The 15649-nt window shown below is 39.0% G+C and overlaps 1 protein-coding gene across 2 annotated transcripts in view; it reads left to right on the top strand.

The window, feature by feature from the left end:
- Positions 1-15649, top strand: part of luzp2 (leucine zipper protein 2) — a 136063-nt gene that overhangs the window by 102622 nt on the left and 17792 nt on the right. For both annotated transcript variants that reach the window (XM_071489349.1, XM_071489350.1), the window contains exons 6-7: positions 15-77; positions 12220-12282. In XM_071489349.1, the coding sequence (XP_071345450.1) occupies positions 15-77; positions 12220-12282 (126 nt within the window). The remainder of the gene's footprint in view (positions 1-14; positions 78-12219; positions 12283-15649) is intronic.

The following is a 15649-nucleotide window of genomic DNA, read 5'->3' as shown; positions in this document are numbered from 1 at the left end:
TTTCTCTTTTTCAGAACAAGAGCCTGAAAAATAAACTACTCTCTGGCAACAAACTTTGTGACGCCTATGCTGAAGAGGTAAGTATATTCAATATGTTCCATTTTACCACAATTATCATCAGTTTTCAATTCAATTCATGGTGAGATACTGAAGGCCGATTTTATTCTCTCTTAAAAATTATAACATATACATGTAACTGTGAAATGCTAAGTGATTATCATTAACTGTGAAGTGAATTTTTGCTGCATTTATAATAATCTGAGTATTTAAATTTTGTCGTGTTCATTCCAATTAAATCAAGTTATTGATCATTGTGTTGATCATTAATTGTAACTGTGATTAGGAAATTCTTGGTGGTACTCGTACACGGTGAAAGGTCCACAAAAAGACTCACTAAAGGTTAGAAAGAGTTCATTCCTCTCCCTCTCACTCTCTTACAAACACACAAACTTACTTTTGTATGTCGGGTGAATCTCAGAAGAACTTGTCTTGAACAGCCGATCCTTTGTTGGTTGTATAGTGCAATCTGAGAAGCTGGGGTTGTAGTGAGAGCAGCTTCAAGAACATTTTGACTGTCATTTTTGCTGTCACTTCAGCTCTGCTGCCAGTTGTTATAGTCAGCAGCGTCCACCAGGTTCACATTCTTAGTGAAGCCTTGAGCTGAGCTTTCAACTGCTGCTGACCAGTGCTCATGCTGTAATTTAGCAATGCAAGATCTTACAAGGCAGCAGGTCCTGCAGGCGTCCTGACGACACGTCCAAGTCAGTGCATCTGGTGCTGTGTAATTGTGGCTCAGGCTCAATAGCTGTGCACTTATGCAGTTGGTGCTTCTAAGCATTTCCTGTATCCAGACCACAGTATGTGGAATAACTTTAAATTTTTACAACATAGAGCAGTGTGGTGATGCAGACAGCTTGATAGATGGCAACCTTGGGGTAGAGATGGAGATTTTTTCTTTAGAAATTCCCAGGGCTAGACCTCCCCTAAGGCAGCCGAGGCTTGTTTGATCAATGCTACAGCGTACATTACCAAGGTGTTTGAATGACAGAACAATTGCATTTTCAGGTGAAGACAAGCAATTATGCAGCCTGGCAGGTATCGGAGAGGAAACTGACATTTGAGTCCCTCAAATTAGTTAATCTGTAACCTCAAAAAAATAAAAATAAAAAATAAAAAATAAATAGTATGCCCTTCAAGTATTAACCCATGCTCTCAGATTACTTAATTTGCCAACCCTTTCTTTGACATCTTATCTCAGAAATGGCACCAGCCCATTAGTGAGAGCTCCAGTCCCACCTCACTCAGAGGTTAGCCTATTTCATGCAGTTTGTTTCATCACTTTCTCTAAAAACCTTAAACATGATGCTGCCAGTACTTTCTGTCCAATCTGAATACCTCATAATTTTATACTAAGTCCTGTTTTCTATGCTCTATGTTGAAAATACACTCAGTTGATGAGGTACACTTAGCTAAAACCAATATGGTCTAATGCAACAACTCTGCAATAAATCCCTCATGAAGGCTGTATGAACTGTAAATTGATGTGGTGTAAATTCAACTGCATGGTCCTTTTAGAGGCTACAGTTTGTGGTGCTATTGAACTGTATTGTGTTATATTGCCAGGTATGTTTGTCCACCCCATTTATATCAATTAGGGTACCTCTGTGTATAATGCAATACAGTTTAACAGTGCTGCAAACTACATCATCCATTGTGATCGTAGAGTTGCAAAAACACCTCTCAGAGACATTTCAGTATACTGATCATTACAACCATCACTAAGATAGGATTTATTACAAGACTATTGTATCAGACTGCAGTAGTTTTAACTAGGTGAACCTAGTTAAATGGGAGCAGAGTGTATGTAGACAGACACATTTTAGCACAGATTATCATGTAAAGGGGGCTTTCTAATGGGCATCAAGTAGGATCTCCAGGATCTCAAAACAGTCCAAAAAAGTCCTCTATTGCTCCAATAAATGAACGCTACTATATTGAGTTACTGTATTGAATAATTAAAATTATTATTTTGAGGTTATGCATCAGAATTGACATGAGAATAAAAAGACCTTGCGATTTTCCATGCGAAGCACTTCTGTTCTGAATCTATAAAGCTCCACATCTAACAGCATCAGCAATGATGGACTAAGGCTTTGAATTAATAACATCCATATTATTATCGATATGTAATGTGTTTCATAGCTTTTGGGTGTAATTGACACAGGCTGCATCCCCAATTTTCCATTGCAGGGAATCTTCAATAAATGTTCTTGATATTAGTTAACAATGGAGTTAGCAATGTAGCCCATTAAGGGCTTTGTATATAATATACAGCTGCATTGCTAACTCCCTGCCTGTCTAAAAGGACAGGGAATGGGAGAGGGATTGGGACCTTATTTTCAGAGTTTAGTAAGAGCAGTTTACTGTTTTCTTCAAGTTTAGTTTATTTGCACTGAAACTATTACCCCTTTTACACTTGGCATTAAAATGCATATTGGGTGATGGAACTGCAATTGGATAATGCTCGACCACATGAAAGTACAGGTGTAAATCCGCTTGAGATGCGTCAAGGCTTGATTGTAATGCAATTGCGAAGTCAAAATAGCAGAAATAAATGCAGCATAAATCAGAATTCTCTTCTGCCTGTGTTTTTGACATTCCAGTTATTGAAGACAGCTTGTTCCCTCACTTTGAAAAGACACTATACTGCAGTTTCACGGATGGCTAACATCTTTTACTTTACTGTGAATAGGTTAAAAACATATCTAGATCAAATCTGGATATGAGACACATTTTAATGTCAGGTGTAAAGTATCTTACTACTGAATGGAAGGTCGGATGTTGGTCATCAGACATTATTACCGTCCAGGTTGGATTTCTTTAGTATGGATTTTTTAAAACAGCTGTTTCAAAGGCATCTGGGAAGATGACAGTTGCATTTATAATATTACATCCGCTTTAAAAATGCTGTAGGTACAGAGTCAATATGTAAGGTGGCGGAGTTACACTCAGTTTCAGTCTTGCAAAGCTCAGTTTATATAATACGAGTGACTTCTCCCATGGTTACATCTTTTTTACAGGGTTTACAGGTCATCTTACATCAGAAGCAACAAAAAGAATTAAGTGTTTGCAAGCTCTTGCTGTCGAAGAGCTTTTCAGTGACCCTGATGTCTGCTTCAACACAAAGTTTATTCTTCAGTTCCTATTGAGACATGGAAAATTGGAGTTAAAATTACAGGCCTCTTTCCATCTACTAATCCTCCAGCTGAACATCCCTGACATTTAACCAGCTAAGCTTATCCAAGCCATCATCACATATTCAAACTCTGAGATGATGATGGTACATTCAACTATGCAGCCAAGTCTGATTATAACACTTCAGGAAAGACTTGGAAAGAGTACAAAGGCTATGAAGGGGTCCTGATTGAAGTTATCAGCAGTCTACACTGAGCCAGAATTTTCCTAGCAACAGCAATGGAAATGATCCGGTGACAAATTATGACTGGTTGGTTATGTGCTTGTAGTTGACAATATCTCATTCTATACTGAGCTGTGTTCTTTTCCAGTGGCTCTTGTCTGCCTGAAGTGTTATTAAGGTCAGTAGACTTCGAGTTCTTTAGGGAGCAAATAGCCACTAGACTTTTCTTGGAACACAGGTAGATGGAGGTCACTGTCTTCAATTCCCTTGGGGAGGCTATAAAAGTTAGAGTAAATCAGTAAGAGGCACATTCCTCCATGCCCCTACTTTAATCCTGGAAAGTTATTTATGTTTAAAAGGGAAAGGTTACAGGCTGTACCTGTAATCACACTGTAATTACTGTAGAGCGACAGAAAGAGATGGATACTAAAGCTGCAAAACAATTTCCACCAGAGAAGGTAATTGCAAACATCATCACTCTATTACATGTTAGTCCACTGGAAAGAAAGTAAACAAACCACCCATACACGTAACTGCTGTTTATGATATATGCTCTGTCTGAAAACCTTTTATGTATGTTTATTATTGACCTATTGCATATTTCAGTATATCTCACACAAGCCATGACATCAACTGTTGAACCTACGTTAACCATTAAGAACATGTTAACTCTTGAACTCTTAATTGTTTTCTAGAAATCATCTCTTCATGCTTTCAATCTCTTCATCTTTTCAATTAAGACTTCCTCAGTTCATTGAGTGAGCCAGAGTTTAAAAAAATGCTTGAGATAAAATATTTGAATCTTAAATCACAGCTTTGAAGACATGTCCAAGAACTAAGATAAGGCCAGATCTTTTTCTCACTGGCCTTGGATAAACTTTCTAAGCACAAGCACCTTTTGTTGCATATGGTACATTTTAAAAGTAAGATGAGTAAACAGCAGCTTTCGTTTGTGTGTGATTTGCATCCTCATCTTGTGAAAATTGGCTTTCGGATTTCCTGCATTGTATATCGGAACACATTTCATTTGGTGTGGTAATCGTTTTTAGAAAGCTGCTTTAACTTGTGTTTGGCTTTTGCTTGCTATGTGAGGTAGAGGATCAAGCTTTGTGCTCTTAATCTGTGTTGTGTGGTGAAAACTACGCAGCTAAAAAAGCATGAAATTACATGTTAACAGCAGTGTAAAGATGATTGTGTGGTTGCTGTTACAGTAATATGCATGAACTGATTCTATATCCTCACTGACTGTAAAATTGATAACTTAGTAAGGTTGCCTGAGTTCTGACTATTATTTGGACAAAACAATGACTATTGATGTATCTTCAAGATTTTGTAGTTTTTATGAGGAGATCTCAGATGTGTGTAGGGCTATAACAGATGATTATTTTAAAGGTCCCATATTTCACACTTTTCCGGTGAATATTTGAAGTTTCGTTATCCATAAGAAGATATATTTGTGATTTAAAGTACTAAAAACCATCTCAATATAGTCTTGAAAAGACACAATACTGCAAGTCTTGACAGGTCGTTAAGGCACAGTGCATTTCTCTGTAGACTGAGCACTACTGTTTGATACTTCCACATTATTAATATAGCACCAAAAAAGAGATGGAAATCTCACTTTACACAATATGGGCCCTTTAATTATCATCAATTTGCCAGTCATTTTACAGATACTGATTGAAAATTGCAAAAAATTAAAAAAGAAATCTTCAAGTTGCATTTTTTTGCCCAACCAACAGTCCAAAACCAAAAGTTATGAAGTTTACAATTTCAAAAAAATAGCAAATCCTTTCAATTGAGAAGCTAGAACCAAGGAATGTAACTTGTCAAATGACTAATTGATTTATTGTTTCAGCTCAAGTGTAGAATTTTCTTAACTCACGTTATCTGTAACTGTTATTTGTAAACATGAACTACATGTATGAGGGTTCCCACACAAAACGACCACAGCGACCATGTAACTTCAAACTAATATTATGTTTATGTCATATGATACTGTGTCATATGTCAATACTAGTTATCCATCTACCCATTATCTATACCGCTTATCCAAACTGGGCGAGGGCGGGGTGGACATGGGGAAAACATGCAAACTCCACACAGAAAGGCCTACTTGCTGTGGGGTGACAGCACTAACCACTGCACAACTGTGCTGCCCAATACTAGTTATGATTATTATTACTAATTTTAGCTCATTTTAAGACCTTAGTATTTAATTTGCCACATCTTCAGTTAAGACAATTCAAGGATGTGTCATTGTCTGCGCTAACATTATTTCAAATGGTTACATATGGTTGAATTTTGTAAACCCAGATATATTTCATAGTAAGATGGATGGAATTACTTTCCTGTCCAAGTTTCTTTTATGCATCTCAAAAACAGTTTGGAAGGACAATAGTGGAGCAGTCGATGTTCAAACAAGACTGCATGAATGGAGCAAGGTTAGTAGGAAAAGTGTATCGTATCACAGACTTAGCAAGTTCAGTCAAGAAACTCACTGGCAGGCAGCCACTGGCCTGACTCAGCTGTGTGTTTGTTCACTTCACCAATCACAAACACTTCACAAATTCAGCAGTCTATTCAAATTGGAAAGAAAACTGTGCAACTCAAGTTTGCTACTTTTGTTGCTGAAGCTACTGCTGCTATATCTGGCTCTTTCTGCTCCAGTGGAGTTCACTGGAAAAATGTCATGCAACCCTTCTGGACTTGACAGGATTTCTGAGCTATCAGATGTTTCACCTGAGAACATCACTGAGTCAGTGTCAATGTCAAGGTTAAGGCTGTTCAGTGAAGGAGATGCTGAGGCTCATCTTTTCTTCAAGAGCATGAATTTATCACCTATTTGCTATTTTGTCAAATTTATGGTGCTATGGTTGCTGCACAGTCACCTTGTTGACATGTTGTTACATTGCAGTATTTCAGCTCTGTCATTTTATTCATGCATCATATTTTTATGGAAACATCTGGTAACTTGAACCTTATGCAGATGAAATATAATACACTGGATTTGGGAGGATTTAATGTTATGACCGGTTTCAAGGTGAATGTCCTCATAGAATTAATTCTACAGGGCTTTGTGAATGGAGCAGTGCGCCATTATCATCTTGTGTATTTTGGTGCGATTTAATGATCTAGGAAACAGATCACACAAGCCTTTAATAGTGAAACATCAGTTATTTTAATAAATGTTCTTCACTTTCATTTTGTGTGTGTGTGCCATAACTACTAGTCTGAGCCTACTAAAGCAAAACTGCTTTCTTCTTGCACTAATAAATTTACGGTGAGTCTAAAATTACATCCAAGTGGTTTACACATATTGATATAACTTGAAGTAGAATAACGGAATCTGAGGTAGTTGTCATTGTGTTTCTGTGACGGGCATTTTTCTTTTTTTTGACATTTTATAGACAAAACAATTAGATGTTAAAACCACTGACAAGTTTGGTAGTTGTGTCTCGTCATACATGTCCTAGTCATCTCTCCCGGTGTGCATCTCCAACCTTTACGACATGTACTAGTTTTTCTTCCTGTCAAGAAACAGGTCACTAACACTAACTGATCACTTTATTAGGAACACATATACACCTACTTATTCATACCATCAGTTAATCATTGGAATAAACTCTCAAATACAGGTCAGGAGCTTCAGTTAATGTTCACGTCAAACATCAGCATGAGGAAAAATGTGAGTCAGTGACTTTGACTGTGGCATGATTGTTGTTGCGTGGCGGGCTAGTTAGAGTATTTCTGAAACTGCTGATCTCCTGGCATTATCACGCACACCAGTCTCTGGGGTTTTTACTCAGAATGGTGAGAAAAACAAAAGAATACCCAGTGAGTGACAGCTCTGCGGACAGAAACGCCTTCTTGACAAGAGAGGTCAGAGGAGAGTGGCCTGTCTGGTTCAACCTGACAGGAAGGCTACTAACCACTCTTTACAACCTCGGTGAGCAGAAAAGCATTTTAGAATGCACAACACGTCGAACCTTGTGGTGGATGAGCTACAACAGCAGAAGACCACGTCGGGTTCCACTCCTGTCAGACAAGAGCAGAAATCTGAGCCTGCAGTGGGCACAGGGTCACAAAAACTGGACAGCTGAAGACCGGAAAAAACGTAGCCTGGTCTGATGTATCATGACATGATGGAACCAACCCGCCTTGTGTCAACAGTCCAGGCTGCTGGTGGTGGTGTACCAGTGTCGGGAATGATTTCTCGGCACGCTTTGGGCCCCTTAAAGGCTCTGTAAGCAATTGTTACTGCCAGTAAATGCCACACTAGACCACCAGCATCTCAGACCAAAACAAATGCTTTGTCAGCCACACCTCCAGCCTCCGTTAGACCAAACCCTGACCCCCCTCCCTCCCTCCTCCCTTCACATTCTCAGTCAGCAGGTGTTATGGAGCCGGGTGAAAGCGGCCACTAAAACACACAAGAGGCAGAACTGAATAAAGTTACCCTGTGTATACAAGAGCCAACAAAAAACAATCTAACTACAACCATTAGCCTGCGCTAGCATTGCTGTGATATATTCCACAGAAATGCTGACAGTTAGCCAGCTAGCGATAGCAACATTTGCTGAACACATTCATAATATTGTTAAAGCAAGTCAGCTAAGGTTATTATGCCACTGGAGCCAGCCACTCATGACATGTAACATTATGTAGCATCTAGTAACTTACACATGGAGGAGAAGAAAACCAGTTCTGAGTCAAGCTGGAGCTCTTTAGCAGCTCATAGGTTTCTCCATCTCAGTAAAGCCAGACCAGCATTGGCTCCATGGTCGCACTGGGAAAGAAATTCAGCCTCAGACTTTATCTGTGGTCACACAAATGACACTGATGGAGCCAGTAAAGACACTGACAAAGCTGGTATTAGTTCTGTGCACTTCAGTGGCAGTCACCAGTCACCAGATCTGAATCCAGTAGAATGCCTTTGAGATGTGGTAGAACAGGATACTGGCAGCATGAATGTGCAGCTGCCAAATCTGCAGAAGTGATGTGATGCAATCATGTCAACATGGAGCAGAATCTAAAAGGAACATTTCCAACATTTTGTGGAATCCATGCCATGAACAGCTGAGACTTTTTAGAGAGCAAAGGGAGGTCAATACCAGTACTTGTATTGTATTCCTAATAAAGTGCTTGATGAGCGCATGTAGTTAAATGCCATGTAATATTAGAATGGCTCATGACTCATCCAGGAATCAGAAATCAGAATTCAAAGCAGAGTTTCTACACATATGAATGTTTTATGTTTGGTCGCTTTAATAATGCGTTGTTTTGGGAGATGATGTATTCTTCCAGCTTCAGTGATGTACTCTACAATACAATTAGTTGTGTGCATGTGGAGCATACAAGAGCAGATCCTTAAAATAAAACATATTGCCATGCTGTTCTACTTCATTCACTATCTATACTGAATAAATCAGATTATCCTGACTGAAATGATTGAAATAAAATATATACTTTCAGTCAGTACGTTTTGGCTGCTTGCCAGTCACTGGTCTGCCTCAGCTCGCATGCTTCAGCCAATCAGACACACTTCACAAATAGGGCAATCTGTTTAAATGGGGAAGGAGGTGTAGCAGGTCTGTGATGTTGCTTTGCTCCTGCAGTGAATGCACATATAAATGCATCTTGAGGATGTCTGGACACTTTGCACACCTACCACCACCTTGTCATGTCATGTCACCTGTTTGTATCTGCTCTTATGTAATCTGCAGCAGCCGTGCTGTTCTCTCAAAAGCAGGATTTATGGTATTGGTAAGGATTTATTTCATGAGTTATAGGCACAAACTGTGCATACAAAACAGAATTAAACCAGGGTTTTTGTATTCAAGGTTTTTCAATAACAATACAAACCGATCTTGAGTTGACCTTCCTGTAATAACACTTTGACAACTATTGTGCAATGAAAAAGAATGAATAGAAATGTAGAAAGATATCAGTATAATGGAGGCTTCATCAACTGATGAAGCCTCTTGGATGAGAGGTGAAACGTCTTCCTAGACAAATAACCAAGTCCAGTTGCTTTTGATTTAAAACTCCTTTGAGATACTATGACCTGGACAAATGAGAATATTCACAGGCCCATATCAGTATAATGACATCTTAGTAAACTCTAGTAAATTGATCAAAATGGAAATAGCCATTAGTTGAGGGGAACTGTGAGAAATCTGTTAAGATCATAAAAAAATATTACTCTACTATTTGGAATACATTTAAAGCTTTTTTGTTTATAAAAAATTTTTATATAAGTAACAGATCAAATGACTTACCACTCGCAGCACAGTTGTTTCCTGCCGAGGCAGGCAGCTGTTTCCATCTCTAATAAACGCACTGTATGATCACCAAAAGACATGTACACAAAGTTAGTGTCTAGCTGGTGAACATAGTGGAGCATTTCGCAGTTAAAGTCTGATTTTTTTTCAGACCAAAACAAAAGAATAGCTAATATAGCTATACAGTACCATCACTTATTAGTTAGATAGTTCAACTGTCACTAAACAAGAGTGAATGAATCACAAAAACGGCGATAAACAAATATTATAATATCAAAAGACAAAATCCATCCAGAATCTGGCAGACTGTAGCATCCTTTATTTTTCGGATTTTGTCATTAATAATAAATCAGTAAATAACAACCTAGGAACAGCTTGAAATTTAGCAGTTTTATCATCATTTTCACAAGGACGATAACTCTTAGTGATACATTTCTTAGATATTTTCAAAAGGTTAGAGAGAGCTGTTTAACTACACCGGGCTTTTAAAATACTGTCTCATTGTATTTGGTTTGGTTTGTGACTATTTGAAATTATTTTGTCAAAATTATTATTTTTTTTTTTTTTTTTTTGGGCTGATTTTGCACTTTGCAATTTATGCATGCACTAAAACCATGCACCATGAACCATCATTAACAACAAAAGAGAGATGCTGTTGTGATTCTCCTGGGCCGAAAAGACAGCTCGCATGATTTATCCAGAGTAAATAATAAACCAATTCTTTGGCAGTTCTGAGAGCTCAGCACTTTTAGAGATTCAGGTATTTGCATTTATAAGTTAACACTCCACAGCATACGACTCTGTTGCCTCTTTACAAGTCACTCTACTACCAGCAAATATCTCAAAACCTGCATTTAACTGATAAAAAAAAAAAGAATTTGTAATTTATTGACCTGGGCAGCAGTCTTAAAAAAAAACAACCTTAACTGTCACAAATCCAGTATGGTAAAGTGTGTTAGTTTGAGGTTAACTCTGTGTTTATTTAACCTTATAGTTGTTTATGAGGAGGTTGTAGATACTCAAACTATGAAAAACACATGGAAAACATGACTTACATATATTTGTTTGTTTCTTCCATTACGTTAGGGAACGTTAGTCCTTAGCATCTTGTCAATGTAGCCGAACTGTGTGATGTTTAAGTCACATGCTTAACATATGCCATGATTTATTTGTTAAAGGTTTAATATGGACCTTTTCCGCATGATTAGACCTATGCTATATATTAAGTTAAGATCCAGTTATATTAATGTAAGGAGCAATTTTCAAACTTGCAGAAATCTGAAATGAAGTCCATTTCATCATCTGGTCATCTGTCATTGCCTTCTTTGTGTATGGGTCAGCTTTGTGGCCATTTGCCAGACAACTGACTTTTAATCCAGTTTTAGGCCAGTCATCAGATGTCTGAATCTTAAGTTATCAAAGACACAAGCTGAGGAAACTGTGGCAGCAGCTTGGCTCACAACCCCTCAAGCATGATTTTTAATGTGATACTGCTTTATTCGTATTTTTTACAGGATTTAATCACCGGGTCTGTTTGTTTTGGAGAGAAGGACACCTCAGTGGATAATTGAGCTCCCAGTAAAAAACCCCTGAACGATTAACACAGAGGGAATCCAAACAGAGAGTAGCTGACTGCAATGGTGGTGATGACAAAAACTCCCATGATCCCGCTCTACTCAATATCACCAAACACTGTCATTTGTTATTGTTTTGATTGAGAGACCCCAAGCTGTAGAAAATGACATACCCAGCACTTTGTTGCATTTTGTTTTTTTCCACTCCAGCCTTTTATTTATTTATTTATTTATTTTTCTTTTGTTTGCCAAATTTGGGCTTTCCACTCCTGTTTTTTTATGTGCAGATTGAAAATGCACAAAAAAAACATGGATGAAAACGCAGTTACAGATAGAAACAGAGTTGATAAAAGAGACAGAGCAGAAAAAGAAAAGATGTAGATAGTTTGACAGAAAGATGGGTTCAAGTTGAGTCAAAAACTCTGAATGGCTGCTGAGTCCCATGTGGGGGCTTTCAGTGTTCATGTTCACATCATGAGCAGCTTTGAGGATGGCTGTGTATCAAGCTATCTGCGAATCAGCCTCTGTCCTCCATGTGCCCACTGATGTGGAGCAGCAGAGTGGTCACTGTGTACATTTGGGGGTGGCAAAAAATAACTGCTCTTTGTGTGCTGCTAACCAGTGACAGACAAGAGCCCGTTGTAACCTGCATGTGTGAGGTGATGGTGGTGTTAATGTGTGTAGTGGGAGTGAGAATTCAGGTTTAGACAGTGGGCAAGAAGCCAGTGCATGACTGCATCATTGTGTGGACTATGCAGTTCAGTGAAGGGGAGATTTGATATTTTCTTCCTCTCGGTAGGGCCTTCCTTTAAGCAAGAGCTTTGCCCAGGGAACACTCACAAAGGAGTCTTCTGCTGCAGCTGGCAGAATCCTGCTACGTGATCTAAAACCAATTTCGCTATTTGAATAAGCTAACACTTATTTCCTTATCTTCTCTTTGCAGTCCAAAAAAATCCAGGCTCAACTGAAAGAACTGCGGTACGGGAAAAAGGATTTAATTTTTAAGGTAAGCTCAAAGTGAAGGGGGGTGGCTTTATAGTAGCTCCAGACCCGGGGTAAACAGGTACTTCAGAACACCTTGAAAGGATGATCCCATCACACAAGGTACTCCAATTAATTCAGTCTTCAATTACAAAGTCCCTTCCAGCAAGGCAGTAGCCTGCAAAATCAATTGGCCAGCGCTTAGTGCACATACTACTAAGTCCTGTCCTCTGCCCCTTGCATTGCAAGGACTAAATGTTCTTAGATCTGAGAGCTCACGTAATATTTATTGACATTCACTGATACATGGGCTGACCTTTCAGGTCTTGTTTGCGGTGTTAAAATGTCAGTCGACGTTTCTGCCACAATGCCGGTTCTTAAATGTATGTTTTGATCTTTCAGACCCATCATTTCTAAAGCTCTGTCAGACATAAATGAATAAAAAGGACTCAGACTGAATTTTATGCTTCTAGCCCAGTGACTGAATATATTGTCCCAAGATGTCCTGTCCCTTGTTCTATTTCTAGCCTGTGAATGATGGATGCATTGACTTGTTTGCTTGGTGTCACAGCTCGTAAATCGCTGTCTCTAAATTGCATCAGTCAGTCACCCAAAACCACGTTACTGCTCAGTGTTACCAGACATTTCATGTGGACATTAAAACATGGTTTTTGAGATTTGCAGAAGGATAAAGCTAATTTGATCGGACTGTTTGTCTTACAGTCGAGATGACACGTAGTCTGTTTTTTTCTCTAATGGAAAGGTCAGAGGGAAATGCATCATGTCACTGTGACCCCCCCCTCCCCGATCCCTCTAGCTATTCCTGAAAACTCATCTGTATTCCCCATATGCTGTGATCAAAAGCCCAGCTGGGGATGAGGGAGCAGGAAGTAGTGAAGAGTCACTCAAGTTACAGAAATGTCATCAGCCTCACAGGGGGGGATGTCAGTCAAGGCACCTTGACCGGGAGGCAGTGGAACTGGTTATGATAGCTGTTGTCCTTATCAAAGCAGAATGTTACAGTACACAACAACACAACAAGCCCACAAGACTTGAGACCAAACGAAATCAAGACACCTCAAAAACCTAATTATTTTATCTTGGGAACCAGTCCGCCTTTCTTAGAATTGACAGGTACGGTAATGAAAGAAAAAAAACTGAACCATGAAATCATAAAAACAGAACAGGGGACTGTTTTGACAATACTGCAGATTCACAAAATGAGGACAAACTGCATCTCGAGTAGCAGACATGAAGCCAGTATTGTCAGAGTTTTCTTCAGTGTAGAGTATTTTCCATTAATAGCCCTCAGATTTGAAGGACAACTTAAAAAACAGACCTGACTCTGTGAATTCAAACCTTGCAGTCCCAGTGCTAAACTGTAAAATTTACACAGAGGAAGGTTTCCCTTCACTTGCTCAGCCACAAGATTAAAAACTTTAGAGGGACTGACACCTCCTTCCCTGCGTTTTCCTATGAGACAATATTTTTGGCAGAGCAGTCGTATATAAGCCTTCACATCTTCTTCTCTCCATCAGTCCACTTTTAAAATTCACCCCTAGAGCTGTTTCTCCTTCAGCTTAGAAAAAAACAGAAAAGAAAAATGACGAGTTGATGTAGCTGCATGCCTCGTCTATCAGAGTGGCTAGTTCCCCACTGACCCCTCACCTTTATAATGGACTCAGCACAAGAATATGGAGCTTTAGACTTGGAGGCACCAACTCTGAAACTCAGCATTTCTGTGTCAGTGGCCATGCGCCAGCAGTCCTCAGAGGACTATCCACTGATGCTCTGAGTAATAGATGGACGGATGGAGAGATAGAATACTTCAATTAATCCCAAAGGGAAATTACAGTAACGGCTCTTTATTGTAATGCTGCATACAAACACAAAGACTTCGGATTCTTTAGAAGACAAACTAAGAGCAGGCTGAGTTTTTTTCTGTGTGCTTGTGAGTCAGTCCCCCCTGGAGTCATAATTATTCAGAACTCCACACTTTCTTAAACTCAAAATGTTTGCAAAATGTCTTCTTAATCCAACACATAAACATATGGAGAGATGTTTAGGGCAGCTCAAAGTACAGCTCTTTGTATTGGTGTTCTGAAGGATACTTTGGGCCAATCGTAACATCAGATAATAATGTCCACTGCCAGTAATATAATGGCAAATATCTAATGTCTTTAGTCACTCTAAAATTGGACTGTTAAAATAGTCCTTTTTTATATCAGTGCTCTTCAATATCCTTTATGTTGAAAATAATTCAAATGTCTATCAGGAAATACTTTTGCCTTTCATTTGTCATTTGCCATGAAGAGATTATACACAAGCCTTTGTGTCCATGATTAAAGAACCAGCTTTATTACTTTTGAATTCCCTCTCGAGTGCAGTCCGACAGCTACAAATGACTTCAACCCAAACTCCCCGTGAATGAAAACAAGACCCTCTGAGAGAAAGATCTGATTCTATGGCTTCTTTGAAAACCCACTGAGGTGAATGTTGCCCTGTCCTTGACTTAGACTGCATGACTCATCTGTCGTGGAAAACTTACACATCATTTCAGCTGCCCTGTTGAGTGGTAGGAGTGACAGACGTGTTCATCAAAATCACCACTCTGCTGGAAGAAATCAAGATGAAAGTGAGATGAAGTCGGTGAACGTGCCAACTGCCCCCACCCCCACTGTGTCCCAAAACTCACCGAGGTACCACATAAGTGTGGAAAACTAACCAAAAACAGCCTCATCACCTACCTCTGAAACTTGCAGAGACTGTTGTTGCTGTTTGTTGAGTTGGCTGACCTTGAGTGTTTCAGAATTTGAGCCCATGCAGTTTATCATTTTGAGAAGCCAGTAAAAAACACCCAATAAAAGTTCATGTCTTCAAGTCCCATCACCAAGGCCAGTCCTACACAGGCTGCATGCAGATTATCTCAAAACAAGTTCTCTTTTCTTCTTGATGATGAGTTTATCAATAAGAGAAGACTTCTCAGAGGGGGCTCTGTTGATGCTTATATAGTTATTGCCTCATTTACTGAAAAAAAGGCCTTTTGTGTTCAGGGATTAAAGTCTAGCAATGATACTCATTAAAGGGTTTGATGGTTTCAGGGGGTCTGCTCCTATAACTGCCGAGATTAAACCTTTCTTCTGTCTTTTTCAATGCGGCTTTGAAAGAACTTGTGCTTATCTGACTGCATACACCCTCTGGTCTCTGCACTTTTCTGTGTTCAATGAAATAGACCACAGGTATAACTTAGTTTGATTTTAGTGCTAAAATGCTTTGTTAACACTTAAATCATTGTAATGCCATGACTGCAGAGGTTTTTGAGATCCCGGTGCTTTCCTGTTTAAACACACAAATGATTCACTGAGTGCTAAAAGCATATCATGTACATGAGG

The sequence above is a fragment of the Trachinotus anak genome, unplaced genomic scaffold, assembly GCF_046630095.1.
Source record: "Trachinotus anak isolate AG129_WGS33_773 ecotype Australia unplaced genomic scaffold, CSIRO_AGI_Tana_v1 ptg000011l, whole genome shotgun sequence".
Classification (NCBI taxonomy): Eukaryota; Metazoa; Chordata; class Actinopteri; order Carangiformes; family Carangidae; genus Trachinotus; species Trachinotus anak.
This window is presented reverse-complemented; position numbering and strand designations above follow the sequence as displayed.